This window comes from Lissotriton helveticus, chromosome 1_1, assembly GCF_964261635.1.
Source record: "Lissotriton helveticus chromosome 1_1, aLisHel1.1, whole genome shotgun sequence".
In the NCBI taxonomy this organism is placed as follows: domain Eukaryota; kingdom Metazoa; phylum Chordata; class Amphibia; order Caudata; family Salamandridae; genus Lissotriton; species Lissotriton helveticus.
Window position 1 is genome coordinate 896,344,824 of NC_136057.1, and position 20,840 is coordinate 896,365,663.

General features: G+C 50.6%; 1 protein-coding gene across 2 annotated transcripts in view; it reads left to right on the plus strand.

The window, feature by feature from the left end:
* The window catches only part of CCDC38 (coiled-coil domain containing 38), a 2,097,275-nt gene that overhangs the window by 471,730 nt on the left and 1,604,705 nt on the right, over positions 1-20,840 (plus strand). For both annotated transcript variants that reach the window (XM_078675825.1, XM_078675815.1), the window contains exon 7: positions 4,791-4,981. In XM_078675825.1, the coding sequence (XP_078531951.1) occupies positions 4,791-4,981 (191 nt within the window). The remainder of the gene's footprint in view (positions 1-4,790; positions 4,982-20,840) is intronic.

Below are 20,840 nucleotides of genomic sequence, written 5' to 3' on the forward strand. Positions count from 1 at the left end.
ACTTAAGTGAGTAGAAGAACAACGGTTAACAGAAAAGAAAAGTTTTCAGATGTTTACGAAAACGCAAGGGGCATGACTCAGAACGCAAACTTAAAGGGAGTGAGTTCCAAAGAGTTGCAACTTTTACAGAAAATCTCTTACCTCGTGAGTGGGCTTTTTTAACCCTAGGGATTTTGAGTAGGTGTTTTTCGTCTGAGCGGAATGTTCTACTTGCCTTGTAAGGGGTCACCATCTTTTGCAGAGCGGGGGGGCCTTTACCTTGCAAGATTTTATGTGCAAGGCAGAGAGATTTAAATTTCACCCTTTCTCGCACCGGTAACCAATGCAAAGCCCTCAATGCGGGTTTGGCCGACCGTGACATAGAGATGTTATTAAGCATTCGTGCCGCCGCATTCTGAACTTGCTGTAGTTTGTTCAGAGTGGCCTTAGGGGCGCCCAGATAGATTGCATTACTGAAATCCAATCTAGATATAATCAGCCCCTGGATCAGAAGCTTCCGAGACGGAAATGGAAGAAGAGGCAGCACTATATATATATATATATATATATATATATATATATATATATATATATATATATATATATATATATATATACCAATCTGTAAGATTGAGTGGATATATAACTGTCTGGATGGAGGATTTAGTAGCTGTCTGACTGTCTGTTTAAGTGAGTAATTAAAAGTGTCTCACTTAATACATGGATTAGTAACTAAACTATGTGAATGTATGCATCCCTGTCTCTGTTATTGTATAATATATATTATAGCTCCACAGTATCAGGAGGAATCCTTTTCTGAATAAGAAGCACTCACTGGGTGAGTTTCAAATGTTATTCACTTGCGCAAAACAAACGCGTCATGGCAGTCGCCTTCTTCGGCTTCTTATTCAGGAAAGGATTCCTCCTGATACTGTGGAGCTATAATTAATCAATGCAGGTACACCCCCGCGATCAAAGCACCCGCCTGTGAGTGCACCGGCGAAAGGTAAAAAGGAGCAGTGATATATATATTTATATATATAAATATATGCAAAATGCTTACATTTTCTTTGTAAAGTTGTGCATGGTAAAGGCAAATGTATGGTAAAAGAATTAATTGTAAAGACATTTGTGGTAAAGACATATTCATTGTAAAGGAGTCGTTGTAAAGGTAAGTTGTGGTTAAGGCATTGTTGTTAAGGTTGTTTTCTCCTAATGTCAACAAAAACAAAAAACAAAAACAAATTCAGCAAAAAAATAGTAGGAAGAAGGCAAAAGGTTTGAGGGTGGCCCTGGTCCTTGCGGATGACATAGAAAACGCCTTTAGTTCCCTGCACTGGGATACTTGTATACTATAATATGCACTCTGGGGCTTGGGTAGGGCTCCTTGGGATTGTCTACACTGGTGTATACATAATTGTGTTTCAGGATTTATGTTGGGACTATGAGATAACAGAGGGACATTTTCTGATATACGGGGCCATGGTCCAGTCCAGAAGTGCGCAACTGTTGGTAAACCACAACAATGTAAACAGCCGCACACAGCACCCTAAACACCACATACATTACAGATGGCAAGCGCTTTATAAAGCTAACCTTGCAGTCTGAAATAGAACTGACTGCACTTCATGACCAATGGTCAAAGGACACAGGAACCTGAATAAGCGAAGGCAACCAGGCTACTATACTGCACAACACTCTCAACGAGGGGTTCAAACCAATTAATTACTATTATATACACAAGGTATACATCACTTCCAAAAGAGTGAACTATATGTTCCCATCTGCAGCTGCTTTTGCCCCATATTTATAGAAGTGGGGGCTGACTTCTATCATAAGGTACAGAACTGCCTTGAATTAAGATCATATGGGAATGGGGTTGTACCAGGTTCCAGAAACAGGCTAGGAAAAAGCAAAAAGTCTCGGGGTGAACCTGCCAAAAGGGCCAGGTCCAACAGGGTTGTATTGGTTGTGGAAAGCACTACAAAATGCGACATTTCGAACACCCGAGGGGTTGGTCTGTTTCCCAGAACTAAGGCCAACAGGGTGACAAGCATGTTTATTGACCTGGCATTGATAGTGGCTGGACTTTAGCGCTGCACAAGTTGAAAAAAAGCTAAGGGGCCCTGGCATATGGAAGTGTGGGGGAGCTTCACCACTTGGCTGCTAAGGGGTTTTCCCCTCCTATGCTGCATATTTATGAATCCCAATATACATGACAAGTTGACCTTGTCATGAGCACAGATCCAGTGTGCCTCATGACGAGTTCACCTTGTCATTAGCATGCAAGTGGTTAAAAGTGGCCTGAATGTTAAGAAATAACATTGACCTGGGAGAAGCAGCTGACTAACTTTGATCACTGAAACTGGTACTGTCCTAATAATAGATATGCCAACAGTGGATGTAAACTGCCAAATATTCCACCCTACTGGTGACTGTACGCAGATATATACCAATTGAAAGCGAGGTTCGCGAATGCCTCGACAAAAGCAACGGAAGCATCACCCCTTCCCTAACTTCAATATGTCTATCGATACAATTGTTGCACCTCTGAGAGCCCTTACCCATAACACAGCTCAATAATTCTCCCAATTCAGTACCGAGCACCCTGTCATCCAGCAGACTTGTTTTTAGGTTTCGTCTGCACAGCGCTTGCACTGTGCTTGAGAAATCTATTGTTTTAATATAAACTTAAAAAGGACTTACATCCCGCCTCCTCTCTTTCCAGGCTTCATTGTGTGTGCCACTTACCTTTCCTCCATTTCTATTGACTGTAGCATATTGTCCTGCATTTACCAATGTTTGTTCCTTGTCTGCTTCTCTTATCAATTTCCTGAAGCCAAAATACTGTTGACATCCGCTTTGGTTGAGCTATATCTTCATAAAGTTTTGCCTTTTACTATTGCATCATATTTATTTAACAATTTATCACCCAGAGAGATAAAGTGATTTGCATGGAATCACAGGATGTTGCATGGCGCTGCCAAACCGGGATCCCCAGCTACCTAGCCAGCAGCTCTGGCTGCTGCACCACATCCTTTCCGTTTCGTTTTATCTGTCAGGGAGCTCTTTCATTCTTCCGGACGATGATTGATGAAAACAGCTCTTTATTCATTATATACGCGAAACCGATGTATTACCAATGCTTTATTTCTTTTTCTGTTTGTTACTGTAAGTTATATGTCAAACATAAACGTAACTAATTGTCCACTATTGATAGATGCTACTGAGCATTAAAGTAGGTTGCTAAAAAGTTAGGCAAGAAAATAGGGCAGCATATTGCCAAGCCAACTAATGCAAATTGTAGCCTGCTGGAAGAATGTGGTGTGTTTACATTGAGGTATGCAAATAAATGTATTATAAAAAAATCTGAATTGCTGGTTCTAGAGTCTACTTCCTTTTATAGAAGACAGGGCTGATAATTCTCAGTATGCCGTTTGTGAATACCGAAAGTCCTAAAGTTAGGATATTTCTCCGTATAGGAGTAGTAAAGTTAGGAATCCTAACTTTACTACTCCTAAATGCCTTTTGTGAAAATTGAAAGTCGTAAAGTTAGGATTTTTCTCGGATTACTTGTGTGAATCGGGCCCAATGGATTAAAATGCAGCCACAAGTAATTACCAGTGGTCGTGATTAATTCACGCATTCTATCCATCACTTTTGTATACTTTAGTGTGTTGCTCTAAGTGGGATGGGAATGCCCAGACGTGGGTCTGTGTCACAGAAAACCAAGCTGTACCTGGCTGATGAGCCCTTACTAGGGCAAAACCGGTCCTGGGTAGCTTGTGTTTCGGTTCAGAGGGGACCTGGCCTGGCAGTTCTTGCTAGCATGTTTCCATTGAAGCAGAATCCAGACTAATTTCCATATGTCTGGGTCCCACCTGAAGTGGAATGGGATGCAAAATTACGATGACTGGGATGCAACCCTGAGTAATTTCCAGTGGGTGTGATTAATTAAAGCATTCTATCCATCACTTTTGTATACTTTAGTGTGCTGCCCTAAGTGGGATGGGAATGCCCAGACGTGGGTTCTGGGCTGACTGTGTCACTGGAACCAAGCTATACCTGGCTGAGGAAACCTTACTAGGACAAAACCGGTCCAGTGTTGCTTGTATTTCGGTTCAGAGAGGACCTGGCCTGGCAGTTTGGGTCAGCCTTTTTCCTTTGGAGCAGGACTGATTTGCATATGACTGGGTCCAACCTGAGGGGGAATGGTGTGCAAAATTCCGATGGACTGAGATGTCGCCTTGAGTAATTACCAGTGGTTGAGATGAATTACATTTGTATACTTTAGTGTAGTTTATACAAGATATACAAGATAATACAAGAAGTTTATAAAAGAAGGCATCAGAAAGACTCAATTGCACTCTCCTGTTCACCAACTGCAGTGGAGGTGCATGGAGTTTAAAGCATTCCTTTTCCACAAAGTGGTCCTCAGAAGATTGGAGACGTAGATAGAGCATATGTGTTGCTCTGGTCCCATTTATCATTCAAGAGTTGATATCTAGTCATGAAACTGGTTCCTACAGGCGGATTGAGCTGTTTTAGTTTTCAATTGTTTAATGGAATAGAGAGTCTTATGCTTCATATCTGTGCTATATTTGTAAACTTGGGTGTAATTCCATTGGGCTAAATATATATAATAAAACTAAGCTGCACATGCAATCCAGTGAACATATTTTGGTAATAAACATGACTTGCATAAGTTACCTTTATCAGTACAAGACATTAAAATAAAAAAAAAACAATGAGCATCATGTACTTGTTTAATGTATACATTTCATTTTGTTTGTAATGTTTAAACCATTCAGTGATATTTCCAAAAAGGAAGAAATCTTGAAGGAATTTCTGATGTATCGCGACTTCTTGAAGAAATTGTCTCCACCGGAGTGGCAAGAACAGCAGAATAAAAAGAGATTGATGGCTTCAAGACTCAAACAAAGGGAAAGGATAAGGAGGCATAGAGAATCACACGTATTCATATTGCCACCAATTGCACATGGTAGGGTTTTAATTTATTTTACTTCCTAATGCAAAAATAATTCAGCAATGACATACAAATGCTCAGCTAGATCATGGTCGCAGTAATGCTAGGACAGTGAAATCTCTGCACTGTGGGATATGTAATCTGATCCATGTATATTTTCAGGTCATCCCAAATTACCCTAAACCAAATAAATTAGAAGCTGGCAATAATATTACAAAATATTAATTTTTACTCTGTTATAGGAATTTAGAATTTATTGTATAGTCAGTAAAAAACCATTACAAAAGTGAAGATACATTAGTTCAAAATTCGTTAAAAAAACATTAAGAAGTATTTATATTCATAAAATGTCAGGTGGAAAACTCACTGCATCGACCTGTTTTTTATTAATTCTAGACAAGAAATGGTCTTTTTTCAGAGATTGAATGTCAGTGTGAATCAATCTATTTGCTGTTATAAAAAGTTCGTACAGTTCTTCCGTTTCAAGATTTGGTCGATCTGCTGCGGGTTATGTAAAACCATTAAATGGCGAAAGATAGCTGGTACAATTTCTTCCAGAAGAGTCGAACAAGGGTTCTTATTGCCTCTTTACATTACATCTTGATCGAAATTTTTTAACGACCCTTTACAATGACACCTCTTTTGTTCTCAAAGTTCATAACAAACTTAACTGATCTACAAATGAATTGTGGATCCGCAGTACACAGAACTTGTATGATGGTGGATCGACAGGTACGTATTCCATAGTCGTTGAATTTTGCCTTTAACCAACGTCGTTGTTCCTGGTCCAGGGTGGGGCAGATGCAAAATAGGTGGATAAAATCTTGTTTTATTGCACCACATAAGTCACACTCCTTGGTGTCCGATTTCCTCCAATCTGGTTGATCTGCATTTGTTGGCAGGTTTCCCATCCTTAAGCTAAGGTATTTCAATTTGACAAATGATGAAAAGGATAACCCGAAATAGACTGCGGGTTTTGGCATGGTGTATGATTGAATTACCATCCAGGCATGTGCCCGATGACTGAAGGTTGACTTGTCATTGATTAGCGAATGCCTGTTTGCTGCCCTTTTAACTACTTGCTTGAATGATGATAAAGGTAGCTTAGTTTGCCACAATGATGCAAGTTCGGTGGTATCCAGAGACAGATTTAGGAACTTAGGGGCTCATTAGGATGGCGGTCGGAAGAGCCACCGCGGCCCTGGAGTAGGCGGAAAAAGCCTTTTCCGTGTCCACCTGCCGCGGAAACTCCGTCCGCCATATCAGGATAGGAAAACGTGTCAAATTTCCGTCCGCGACGGAAAAGCACGCACCGCCGTCGAACTACACACGACCACGCGGCGGACGGAACACATCCGGAGGCTCCGCCGTACGTACTGACGTCTAAGACCGTCCCCCAAATCAAGATGGCGGAAAATACACATAAAACCGCAGCGGAAACACAACCTGTCTGAACACGGCGGATTCCCCTCAGCGAGGAAAAGAGACACAGCAGAGAGACCCACCACAAGCTGCTCGCCACCATGGACCCAGCGCTACACGCTTTCCCGATGCTCTTCGCGATCCACCACGTCCTAGTCTTGGCCCACCATCGACGCCGACGCAGGTAAGCCACAAACCATTGGCTGTCTGGAGGGGAATACCTGCAAGGGTCGTGACGTAGGGAGGGGGAGTGTCATGTTACCCAAACCACTGATGAGAAGCAAATAGAAATACACATTTGTAGTACGCAAGCATGAATGACAATGACAAACCACGAGACTTGATAGACTACCTTTATTGTACATAATAGGGGTATAATCACAGTGTATGCGTGAGCATGGGCAAAGTGGGCACCAGAGCAACTACATCAGAGGCAGCATGTGAGAGGGCAGAATGCAGTATCAGAACATCAACAGGGCATTGCGGAGTACAGAGCAGGTACATCAGAGGCAGCATGTGAGAGGGCAGAATGCAGTATCAGAACATCAACAGGGCATTGCGGAGTACAGAGCAGGTACATCAGAGGCAGCACATCAGAGGGCAGAATGCAGTATCAGAACAGCAACAGGGCATTGTGCCCAACAGAGCAGGTACATCAGAGGCAGCACATCAGAGGACAGAATGCAGTATCAAAACAGCAACAGGGCATTGTGCCCAACAGAGCAGGTACATCAGAGGCAGCACATCAGAGGGCAGAATGCAGTATCAGAACATCAACAGGGCATTGCGGAGTACAGAGCAGGTACATCAGAGGCAGCACATCAGAGGGCAGAATGCAGTATCAGAACATCAACAGGGCATTGCGGAGTACAGAGCAGGTACATCAGAGGCAGCACATCAGAGGGCAGAATGCAGTATCAGAACAGCAACAGGGCATTGTGCCCAACAGAGCAGGTACATCAGAGGCAGCACATCAGAGGGCAGAATGCAGTATCAGAACAGCAACAGGGCATTGTGCCCAACAGAGCAGGTACATCAGAGGCAGCACATCAGAGGGCAGAATGCAGTATCAGAACATCAACAGGGCATTGCGGAGTACAGAGCAGGTACATCAGAGGCAGCATGTGAGAGGGCAGAATGCAGTATCAGAACAGCAACAGGGCATTGTGCCCAACAGAGCAGGTACATCAGAGGCAGGACATCAGAGGGCAGAATGCAGTATCAGAACATCAACAGGGCATTGTGAAGTACAGAGCAGCTGAATCAGAGGCAGCATGTGAGAGGGGCTAAGTGCATCAACAGTCCATAGCACTGAACATGTCCATCAGAGGCAGCACGTGAGAGGGGCCAAGTGCAACAACAGTCCATAGCACTGAACATGTCCATCAGAGGCAGCACGTGAGAGGGGCTAAGTGCATCAACAGTCCATAGCACTGAACATGTCCATCAGAGGCAGCACGTGAGAGGGGCCAAGTGCAACAACAGTCCATAGCACTGAACATGTCCATCAGAGGCAGCACGTGAGAGGGGCTAAGTGCATCAACAGTCCATAGCACTGAACATGTCCATCAGAGGCAGCACGTGAGAGGGACTAAGTGCATCAACAGTCCATAGCACTGAACATGTCCATCAGAGGCAGCACGTGAGAGGGGCCAAGTGCAACAACAGTCCATAGCACTGAACATGTCCATCAGAGGCAGCACGTGAGAGGGGCTAAGTGCATCAACAGTCCATAGCACTGAACATGTCCATCAGAGGCAGCACGTGAGAGGGGCCAAGTGCAACAACAGTCCATAGCACTGAACATGTCCATCAGAGGCAGCACGTGAGAGGGCAGAATGCAGCATCAGAACATCAACAGGGCATTGCGGAGTACAGAGCAGGTACATCAGAGGCAGCACAAGTACGTGTCCCAACCAACCCGTCCCAGGGACCACAAGAGTGCAACGCAGTTCTCAATGGACACACCATGTGAAATAACATTTGAGTGAAGTGATCAGCACCTCACATCACAGAATCAGGGGGACTGCGTGAACTACCTGCCTCGGACACTCTGCCAGCACCAGCAACAGGAGTGTGAAACACAGCCCGAGTGACAGACACATGGGCCACGGACCCAGACATACTGCCAGCACCAGCAACAGGAGTGTGAGACACAGCCACAGCCCGAGTGACAGACACATGGGCCACGGACCCAGACATACTGCCAGCACCAGCAACAGGAGTGTGAGACACAGCCACAGCCCGAATGACAGACACATGGGCCACGGACCCAGACATACTGCCAGCACCAGCAACAGGAGTGTGAGACACAGCCACAGCCCGAGTGACAGACACATGTGCCACACACCCAGACACACTGCCAGCACCAGCAACAGGAATGTGAGACACAGCCACAGATGTAGTCACTGACACGTGACCCACTGACCCAGACAGACTGCCAGCACCAGAAACAGGAGTGTGCAACACAGCCACAGATCTACTCACTGACACGTGAGCCATAGACCCAGATACACTGCCAGAACCAGCAACAGGAGAGGGCACAACAGAGACTGTGCCACTACATGATGCATGAGAGCCAACAACAGACACAGTGCCACTATCTGATACATGAGAGTCAACTGCACCTGCGCGACTGGGACCACTGAAATGATGAGCCACATGGCTGTATGGGCCAGGAGGCAGGGTGGCCCTGGGAGCTGGGGATAGCTGACCTTGAGCGACATCGGGGTGGGCAGGTGTCAATGGTGTGTGTCTGCGTTTCTTAGGGATGTGTGAGTGCACCCTGGACAGGACAGGACTGCCAAGTGGTGGGGACTTTAAAGAATTATCACCCACCATAGGTGGAGCATCTGCAGCCGGGGATCGGGTATCTGGGGACGTGCTGGAGCCTGCTTGTCGTTTGCTGTGTGCCTGCCGTCTGGACTCAGAATCATGTGTAATGGGGGATGCAACAACAGGGGACTCCCTCCTCTGCTTCTGACTGGCCCGGATGGGAGTGGAGGTATGGGGGGACTCCGCCGCGGAGACATCTGTTTGGCGTTCATTTGAAAACATCAGCCTCAGTGCAGCTAGGGGTGAAGTATGCCTGTCCTTGATTGCGTCATTGTCCATGCTAGAAGCCTTGTCCGTAGGATGTGCCTTATCCTTAGGTGGAGTGTTGTCTCTGGATTTTACCTGTGCCCTGGTCGCCGCCCTGTTCCTGCCAGCAGACTTGTCGTCTGTGGTGCACCTGTCTCCAGTAGACACCTGCTCTCTGTGTGTGTCCCTGGCCTTGGGAGAAGGACCTTGCTCTGTTGTGTGCCTGTCCTTGGGAGTTTCCCTGCTCTTAGGAGGTGCCTTTGTCTTCTGACTGTCCTTGTCCTTGGGAGGGTCCCTTTCCTCTGTTGTGGGCCTGCCCTTGGGAGTCTCCCTGCTCTTAGGAGGAGCCTTTGTCTTCTGACTGTCCTTGTCCTTGGGAGGGTCCCTTTCCTCTGTTGTGGGCCTGCCCTTGGGAGTCTCCCTGCTCTTAGGAGGAGCCTTTGTCTTCTGACTGTCCTTGTCCTTGGGAGGGTCCCTTTCCTCTGTTGTGGGCCTGTCCTTGGGAGTCTCCCTGCTCTTCGGAGGAGCCTTTGTCTTCTGACTGTCCTTGTCCTTGGGAGGGTCCCTTTCCTCTGTTGTGGGCCTGCCCTTGGGAGTCTCCCTGCTCTTAGGAGGAGCCTTTGTCTTCTGACTGTCCTTGTCCTTGGGAGGGTCCCTTTCCTCTGTTGTGGGCCTGCCCTTGGGAGTCTCCCTGCTCTTAGGAGGAGCCTTTGTCTTCTGACTGTCCTTGTCCTTGGGAGGGTCCCTTTCCTCTGTTGTGGGCCTGCCCCTGGGAGTCTCCCTGCTCTTAGGAGGGTCCTTTGTCTTTTGAGTGGCCTTGTCCAAGGGACTGTCCATGGACTTGTGAGTATCCCTTGCCTTGGGAGTACCTTTTGTGTTGAATGCCTGTGTAGCTCCTGAAGGCATGTCCCCCAACAACACGTGTGGATCGTGTGTGTGTACTCCAGTGTATCTGACGTTGTCTTCGTGAACAGATTTAGCTGATCTAGGGGATGGGGTCTGTGCCCTACGTGCCCTGACGTGCTGTCTGACGCTGCTTCTAGTGCAATAACCTGTATTTGAGTCCTGCTCTGAATAATCACTACCCCCTGAGACATCCAGTGGTGTAGATGGGGAAACAGAAGTAGCACCCTGTCCATGCGACTGTACTATTGCAGACGACACACTGCTTGCCAATGACTGCACTGTCCTGTGTAGACCAGCAAGATCGCCATGCATCCCTTCCATGAATGCCACCACCTGCCCCAACTTCCTATCATGGTCTTGGAAAGCATTTGTCATATTGGTCTGCCCCACACACAGCTGTCGCAGCAGATCAACGGCCTCAGCACACAGTGCATTTTGGCTCACCGTGGCAGGGGCAGCGGTGCCTGCACCGAACGCCACTCTGCTCCCCCTACTCCTGCGGCCACGAACAGTACATGGTGCAGTTGGCGGAAGTATGGGCCCTGTGTGCTGTCTTCCGACAGAAGGTGATGATTGCCCACTCCCAGTCTGTGACAACAGTGCAGGCTCACCAAGAGTTTCCGAAGATGAGGACGATGGTGTCTCCACATGCGAGTCCTCAGGGACGGTCCTGTCCCCCTCACCGGCGCTGCCCTCCTCTGTGTCAGTCTGCGTGTGTGCCAAGTCTGACCCTGACTCATTTCCTCGACTGTTCTCCTCCGTCTGTGGCCGAGTGTCCTCTGTCATAGCTGAAATGCACATAAAAGAGGTGTAAGTCATGGGCACACTCACGTACAGAAGTACAAGGATTGCCAAATTCCATAGCTGACAAAGTAATTGTAGCCCCCATCCTGCACACGGCCCACCTCTACCAGTCATCCTCACATTACATAAGCGTTGGTGGCCGTGACACATGTACAGCATGCGGACAGGGCAGGAGCACGTACATCTGCACACATTTCCGGCCATGGACCACTAGGGAATGTGCTTCAACACTCAACTACTAAGCAATTGGCGTGTCAACATTGCGGACCTGGATGTCAAATGACACCCACCCAATGGGACCAACATGGCATCACAGAGATACATACGCAACACGGAACTCAATACTGTGTCTGTGCACCAATACATGCATTGCGCTCACAAGTTTCCTACACAGACAGTATGCTCACCGCTAGTTTGCTGTTGATCGACACTCAGACGTTCGGACAGTTTAGGATGCGTCACTGCAATGATACGGTGCATGAGAGGGGTCATGGAGCGTCGTGCCAGACGGGGCGTCCTTGGAATCATCCCCAGTGTCACTTCCGCTACATTCTTGCTCAGCCTGGAAATGTCGTCCCAGCGTTTGTGGCAGTGTGTATGTCGTCTGTTGCACACACCCAATGCCCGTGCTTCCCGTGCAATGCTCCTCCACACATCCTTGCGAAGGTGCAGCTTGACCTACCATGATGGGAGACAAATGGGTGTAAGTCAGTGGACAGTTGGCCTGTCACACACATAGGGGCAACACGTATCTGTCAGCAGCCATGCACAATCCGGAACATATGTCGAGCCCACAGTACACAGCTAAGATAGCAGTATGCACGATCATTTTTCCCCCTCATGCACACCAACATGTCCCACACTGCACTTACCACCCGTCCGGGTGCGCCGTAGAGTCGTCCATAGTTGCGGAGCACACCGTCCACGAGGACATCAAGCTCCGCGGCGGTGAAGGGACGAGACCGGATCTCTTTGCCTCTCGACATGGCAAGATCACGGAGTATGGGACTAGAGCAGCAGTCGTTGGTCAGCTCAGCAGCAGCAGCAGGTCGAGGTGATGGTCACAGGCAGCAGTCGTTGGTCAGCTCAGCAGCAGCAGCAGGTCGAGGTGATGGTCACAGGCAGCAGTCGTTGGTCAGCTCAGCAGCAGCAGCAGGTCGAGGTGATGGTCACAGGCAGCAGTCGTTGGTCAGCTCAGCAGCAGCAGCAGGTCGATGTGATGGTCACAGGCAGCAGTTGGTGGTCAGCTCAGCAGCAGCAGCAGGTCGAGGTGATGGTCACAGGCAGCAGTCGGTGGCCAGCTCAGCAGCAGCAGCAGGTCGAGGTGATGGTCACAGGCAGCAGTCGGTGGTCAGCTCAGCAGCACCAGCAGGTCGAGGTGAACAGGCAGCACTGGTTCCCAGGGTAGGATGTGTGCTTTTGGACAATACACATATATAGGACCCTCAGCACGTGTCAGTGGCATACGTCGCCAGCAATTGGTCAGCCCTGGAAGCGTGTTCGTGAAATGGGCCAATGACTGGCCCTGTTGTTGCGGTGCACTGCTTCCGCTACTTGCGATTGGGCATATGCGGCCAGCGTCCCTCTTCCCATTGGCTGCATGTGCACGGACCGTCACGGGCACACATCGGCCACCGCACGTGCAAGCTTCAGGCACGGATGCTTCAGTTGCAACAATGTTCTATCACTGGCGCCACCATGGCGGTGCACGTACTCAGCGGGGGAGGTGCAGGCCTATACACCCTTTAGATGTACTCAATGGACATGCCAGTTCATGACCCCCCTTACAGTCACATTGCATCATCCACCGTACACCGGCCGGAGCGGCCGGGCCTAGGACGGCTGTGCCGGCCATGTCCACAACCGCCGTGCCAGGCCATGTACACAACCGCCGTGCCAGGCCATGTACACAACCGCCGTGCAAGGCCATGTACACAACCGCCGTGCCAGGCCATGTACACAACCGCCGTGCAAGGCCATGTACACAGCCGCCGTGCCAGGCCATGTACACAACTGCCGTGCAAGGCCATGTACACAACCGCCGTGCCAGGCCATGTACACAACCGCCGTGCAAGGCCATGTACACAACCGCCGTGCCAGTCCGGGCCTGGCACGGCGGTTGTGGACATGGCTGGCACGGCAGTTGTGTACATGGCCTGGCACGGCGGTTGTGGACATGGCCGGCACGGCAGTTGTGTACATGGCCTGGCACGGCGGTTGTGTACATGGCCTTGCACGGCGGTTGTATACATGGCCTTGCACAGCGGTTGTGTACATGGCCTGGCACGGCGGTTGTGTACATGGCCTGGCACAGCGGTTGTGGACATGGCCGGCACGGCAGTTGTGTACATGGCCTGGCACGGCGGTTGTGGACATGGCCGGCACGGCAGTTGTGTACATGGCCTGGCACGGCGGTTGTGGACATGGCCTGGCACGGCGGTTGTGTACATGGCCTGGCACGGCGGTTGTGTACATGGCCTTGCACGGCGGTTGTGTACATGGCCTGGCACGGCGGTTGTGTACATGGCCTTGCACGGCGGTTGTGTACATGGCCTGGCACGGCGGTTGTGGACATGGCCTGGCAAGGCGGTTGTGGACATGGCCGGCACAGCCGTCCTAGGCCCGGCCGCTCCGGCCGTTGTACGGTGGATGATGCAATGTGACTGTAAGGGGGGTCATGAACTGGCATGTCCATTGAGTACATCTAAAGGGTGTATAGGCCTGCACCTCCCCCGCTGAGTACGTGCACCGCCATGGTGGCGCCAGTGATAGTACATTGTTGCAACTGAAGCATCCGTGCCTGAAGCTTGCACGTGCGGTTGCCGATGTGTGCCCGTGACGGTCCGTGCACATGCAGCCAATGGGAAGAGGGCCGCTGGCCGCGTATGGCCTTTGGAAAGTAGCGGTAGTTGTGCACCGCCATGGCGGCGCCAATTATGTTATCTTGTCAGACGCTGCACCGTGATGTGTTGTGTGCAGTTGCGTCATGAGGGTTGTGAGCGTGATAGGGAAAGGTCATATGTCATACACTATTGCATGTGTGTCCATACTATGCCCATCGGTGGGCACACAATGGGCAACAGATGTGCATTTGGACGTGTTGACGTCGGGTGTGACCCTACAAACGTTATAACATCTTCACAACTACACAGTACATCACGGCTGTATGGCCAAATTATGCATCTGTTGTCAGTGTGTGGTTCTGGCGAGGTGACTACAGTGGTGGTGGTACACATGCATTCAGTGTATGTGTTTTGGACGTTGTGTCACCATGCATGTAATTACCGTATGGACAACATTATTGGTGTTGGCATTGGTGCATGATGACATGGTGCGTGTGTATCATTATCGTTTGTGTGCATGCACTTGCATGTGTGTCTGTGATGTGGCTATTAAACATTAGGGTAAAGACACACGTATTGTCAGTAAGGTTCACATGTGACTACGTTGCGTTGACACACTTCCTGTTGCAAGTGGCTGCACTTTGTTAAAGGGGCACTACGTATTGTATAGAGTATCAGAGATGTCACACATATGTCCATTCTCCCTAGAAAAGTTGTTGTTGCTAATGTTGGCTCACATGTGATGGAGTTGCACACGTATGCGTCGTTTGTAAGTTGACCCAAGTTACATTTCTCTCCCACACAGGAGAGCTCCAAATGTGCATCGGCCATACACTGTGCTGGAGGATATGGTTGACGAGGAGGTGATTAGGAAATTCCGGCTGGATCGACGTCGGTTGATGGAGCTTGTTGCACAATTGTCTCCTCATCTGCAGCCACGAAGGACTTATCCTGGTTCCATTACACCCACAGCAAAGGTGATGGCTGCCCTACACTTTTTTGCTACTGGCACCTTTCAGTACACAGTTGGATATGCCGGGGGGATGTCACAGTCCATGTTCAGCACGGTACTTCGGGATGTTTTAAGAGCTATGATGCTGTACAAGAATGACTACATACATTTCCCACGGGCGGAAGAGTTGGCAGCTGTCAAAGCAGACTTCTATGCACTGGGCCACATACCACACGTTGTGGGTTCAATTGATGGCACACATATCGCTATCATTCCACCACGGGCACGTGAGCAGGTTTTTAGGAATCGCAAACACTTCCATTCGCTGAACGTGCAGGTGGTGTGCCTGGCAAACAACATCATCTCCCATGTGTGTGCAAGATTTCCTGGGTCCGCACATGACGCCCACATCATGCGGAGCAGCATTGTCCCCCAACTGATGGCAAATCTGCGACCCGGTCAAGCGTGGCTTGTTGGTGAGTGTGCAGAGGGGACTTTTGTGATCTCTGTGTGGCATGGGGTAACCACCATTTCTTGTTGTGATATTTGTGTCTGTCATCCCCCTACTTAGGCGACTCGGCGTACCCAAACAGGCCCTGGCTCCTGAGTCCCCTACGTAATCCTACGACAGCGGGTGAAATGCGCTACAATGATGCACATGGAAGGACACGGAGAGTGATCGAACGTACCTTTGGACTGCTAAAGTCTAGGTTTAGGTGCCTGGATAAGACCGGAGGGGCCCTGCCTTACTCACCAGAAAAAGTATGCAGGATCGTGATTGCCTGCTGCATGCTCCACAACCTGGCAGTGCGCAATGACATTGAACTGCTCTTGGACCCTGAAGACGAAGAAGTTCCTCGGCCTCCCATCCCACCCATGTCGACTGATGAGGATAGTGGTGAGGAGGAAGGTGTGGACCAGAGGCGCCAGCTCATTGATCGCTACTTCCCTTGAATGTGAGTAACTACCTCTTGTGCCAGTTGACAATGCCTTATGTATGTTTGCTGGTGTTGTGTGGATGTGGGGTGCATCAGCTGTGTGTTCTTGTTTGTGATGGTTGCATATGTGTGTCTTCATTTCTTTGGACATACAAGTCTCCATGATGTGTGTCCTCTCATCCCATGCTTTAGTGATGAGTGTAGTTTGTGTAATGTTGCTGTGCAGTGTGTTGTGATGTGTGTGAATCTGTTTCCTGACGTGTGTTTGCTGTCTCTGATTTTCCCTAGGTCACTCCCGCAGCGCCATGATCATGTACGACTAGGATCCCTGCACCTGTTTACGTCTGTTTCTGAAGGCAATCATGTGAATAAACATGGAGGCAAAACATCATTGAGTGTGTAAGTGAAATTTATTTACAGGTTGTGCTTTTGTGCTGGTGAATATTTACAAGTAAGTGGGTGGGGAGGGAGTTGGAGTTGAAGGTAATGGCAGATGAAATGTCCGTGCTGACACCACATTGGGGGGTGTCAGGCTAGTCCAGCAGACCAGTGGCTATGATTGTCTATGTGGGACAGGATACTTTGCAGGGTGAATGTCTGGCACAGGCAGTGACAAAGTCATTGGCGGCCCCTCTTGGAGCGTGTGGATGGTGCTCCAACACTGCTCTCACCCACTTCCAGCCTCGGGCGGCCCCTCCGTCTCTGAGGTGGAACCGAGTCAGCTGGGGGTGCAGGTTGGTCATGGGCCACATCCGTCGCCAGGGGCACAGGTGGTGGTGGCGGCGGTGGAGGCGGAGGTGACGGTGGCGGTGGAGGCGGAGTTGACGGTGGCGGTGGAGGTGAAGGTGACGGTGGCGGTGGCGCTACGACAATTGGTGGAGGGGGGGGGGTTGTTCCGGCCAATCCATTCCCTCCACATTGTTGTCTGTTGGCCCATGATGTGCACGATCTGGCCAAGGTACCCAGAGATTTCGCGCAACATGTTGGTGTTGTCCACTGAGTCCTGGTGTGCACGATCTGCATGTTCCTGGGAACGGTCGTACGACGCCTGGCACCTGGCAAGGGCTTGTAGGGACTCTGCCACAGGATGGGGTAGCTGTCCTTCCTCTGTACGGCGGGGTGTGGCTCGCCTTATTGCCTGATGTCCCGTCGCCTCTCTCCTTTGTGGCCCACTCACCCTGCTTGGGTGTGAGGCCGATGGACCTGCATCGTGCGCTGGGTTAGGCTGGGTGGCACAGGCAGGAGTCGTGGTACTGGTGGTACTGGTGGTACTGGTGGTGGTGGTAGTGGTGGGGACTCTGCAGATCACAGAGGCAGGTGTCGCTGGAGTCACACATGCGACGGTTGTCGGGCCCGGGAGTCCCTGTGAGCCAGATGGCCCTGGCTGTGTGCTTGGTCCCGCTCCATCCTCCGCACCGGAGCTGCCTGTGTCCTCATCACCAGAGAGTCCGGTATGTGTGGGAGGCGAGGCTTGCGGCTGGTACTGGTTTCCCCAGTCAGTTCACGATCACCTGAGGGACAAGATAGAGCTGGTCAGTAATGTGGACATTACATGTTCATATCGATTTGAAAACATTTCTGTGTCCTGTCGCACACACCCCACACACCACACCCTCCACAACCACCACCCTCCCCGTGAACATGGGGGCCTGTTGGGAGTTGTAGTTTGGACCTCTCACACACCACACCCTCCACCACCACCACCCTCCCAGTGAACATGGGGGCCTGTTGGAAGTTGTAGTTTGGACCTCTCACACACCACACCCTCCACCACCACCACCCTCCCCGTGTACATGGGGGCCTGTTGGGAGTTGTGGTTTGGACCTCTCACTCACCCCACCCTCCACCACCACCACCCTCCCCGTGAACATGGGGGCCTGTTGGGAGTTGTAGTTTGGACCTCTCACATACCACACACCACACCCTCCACCACCACCACCCTCCCCGTGAACATAGGGGCCTGTTGGGAGTTGTAGTTTGGACCTCTCACTCACCCCACCCTCCACCCCCACCACCCTCCCCGTGAACATGGGGGCCTGTTGGGAGTTGTAGTTTGGACCTCTCACACACCACACCCTCCACCACCACCACCCTCCCCGTGAACATGGGGGCCTGTTGGGAGTTGTAGTTTGGACCTCTCACACACCACACCCTCCACCACCACCACCCTCCCCGTGTACATGGGGGCCTGTTGGGAGTTGTGGTTTGGACCTCTCACTCACCCCACCCTCCACCACCACCACCCTCCCCGTGAACATGGGGGCCTGTTGGGAGTTGTAGTTTGGACCTCTCACACACCACACCCTCCACCACCACCACCCTCCCCGTGTACATGGGGGCCTGTTGGGAGTTGTGGTTTGGACCTCTCACACACCACACCCTCCACCACCACCACCCTCCCCGTGTACATGGGGGCCTGTTGGGAGTTGTGGTTTGGACCTCTCACACACCACACCCTCCACCACCACCACCCTCCCCGTGTACATGGGGGCCTGTTGGGAGTTGTGGTTTGGACCTCTCACTCACCCCACCCTCCACCACCACCACCCTCCCCGTGAACATGGGGGCCTGTTGGGAGTTGTAGTTTGGACCTCTCACACACCACACACCACACCCTCCACCACCACCACCCTCCCCGTGAACATGGGGGCCTGTTGGGAGTTGTAGTTTGGACCTCTCACTCCCCCCACCCTCCACCACCACCACCCTCCCCGTGAACATGGGGGCCTGTTGGGAGTTGTAGTTTGGACCTCTCACACACCACACCCTCCACCACCACCACCCTCCCCGTGAACATGGGGGCCTGTTGGGAGTTGTAGTTTGGACCTCTCACACACCACACCCTCCACCACCACCACCCTCCCCGTGTACATGGGGGCCTGTTGGGAGTTGTGGTTTGGACCTCTCACTCACCCCACCCTCCACCACCACCACCCTCCCCGTGAACATGGGGGCCTGTTGGGAGTTGTAGTTTGGACCTCTCACACACCACACCCTCCACCACCACCACCCTCCCCGTGTACATGGGGGCCTGTTGGGAGTTGTGGTTTGGACCTCTCACACACCACACCCTCCACCACCACCACCCTCCCCGTGTACATGGGTGCCTGTTGGGAGTTGTGGTTTGGACCTCTCACTCACCCCACCCTCCACCACCACCACCCTCCCCGTGAACATGGGGGCCTGTTGGTAGCCATGTACATGTTTGTGAGTGGGTGTCCGACGTGCATGGTTTGGGGCGTAGGTGATGTGTCTTCTCAGTTGTGTGAGCCTGACCATATCGTACTGATCGTGGGGCTTTGTTTGTACTTACCAGCCTCTTCTCCTTCATCAAGTCTGTCTAGACTCTCTGGGTGAAGTATCACCAGCACCTTCTCCTCCCAATCGGTGAAGGGTATGGGCTCCGGGGGTGTTCCTTCGCCAGTATGATTGGCTCTTGCATAGTTTTTTGCGCGGATGCCTTTCACCCGGGTCTTCAGGTCATGCCACCGCCTCTGAATGTCATGCTTCGTCCTCGGCACGGTCCCTGAAGCATTCACCCGAGTGACGATCCTGTCCCACATGTGGTTCTTTTGCGCCACGGACGTCTGCTGGACTTGGGCCCCGAAGATGTGGGGCTCAACACGGATGATTTCATCTACCATTACCTTCAACTCTGTCTCCGTGAATTTAGGTTTTTTTTTGGGTGCCATGGTGTGTGGTGCTCAGTGTGTGGGTTGAGTGAGTTGGTGGGTGCAGGTGTGTGGTGTGTGATGTGTAGGAATTGTGTGGTGGGTGTTTGTGTGGTCGGTGTGGTAGGGTGGTGGTTGTGTGTCTTCTATGTGAGTTAGCTGTATCTCGATTAGGGCCTCTTGCTAGCAGCAATGCTGTGATGCAAAGGATTGTGGTAGTGTGTGGGTGTCATTTTATAGTCGTGTCTCAATGGTTGTTGGCAGTCAGGTGGTAGGTGGGCGTGTTGACTAGTGTGCATTATTGGGTACTTGGGGCGTGTCATGCTGGCTTGTGCTTGGTGTTGGTGTATCGGGGGGGGCCTTGTCAATGTTCGTATGTTTGCTTTGTACTTGCGGTACACTTTCTGACATTTGTTTGACGTTAGGGATGTTGTGCGTGTTGGCCCTCCGCAGTGATGCACTATTTATCGTTGCATTCTTTCCGCTGCGGACGTGGATGGCTGTGCGTTCCGTGGTACGGGCGGATTTATCCTAATTGCGGACACGGAGTATTCACAGGTATGGCGGTACATGTGTTTTTTTCCGCGGTCATTTCCGTCCGCGGCGGGAGTTGTTCATTGGGCTCCGTCCGCCGCGGACGGAGTTAGATGTGTTCCGTCCACCGCGGACGGTGTTTGTTATGATCCGTCCGCCGCGGTCGGAGTTTCGTGACATGATTATCCTAATCCCAACCGCGGAATCTCCGCGGCGCAGCCGGGAGTAAAATTTCCACGACCATGGCGGACAGTACCCATTTCCGTCCGCCATCGACCCCTTAGTGTATTGAGAGTTTGGACTATTTTGCATTGCCTCCCATGTGGCAGAATTGATCTCTGTTTCCCTGTTCATCCAGATGTCATACCAAAACTTAATGGTCTCATACTTTTTTTGCAGTTCTTGTGATTGTAGGCCAAACTCGAGTCAGACCTGTGCCGTAGAGGCGTTGCACGGTAAACAGAATATGCGCTTATAGACTCTTGTTTGAATTTTGTCTAAAAGCTGCGCACTTCTCCCATGGTGTAACACAATGCCGTAGGCTATTGTAGGGAGTAGATTGGCCTTGATGACTGTCAGAAGTGGATTAAACAGATCGCCTTTTAGCTGCTTGGAAATACTGTTGAATGCATGTAACAGAGCTGTTCCCTTTTTTTCGATGACCTCGAAATGCGAGGAAAAATTGAATCGTCTGTCCAGTTGTAGTCCCAAGTACTTATAGCT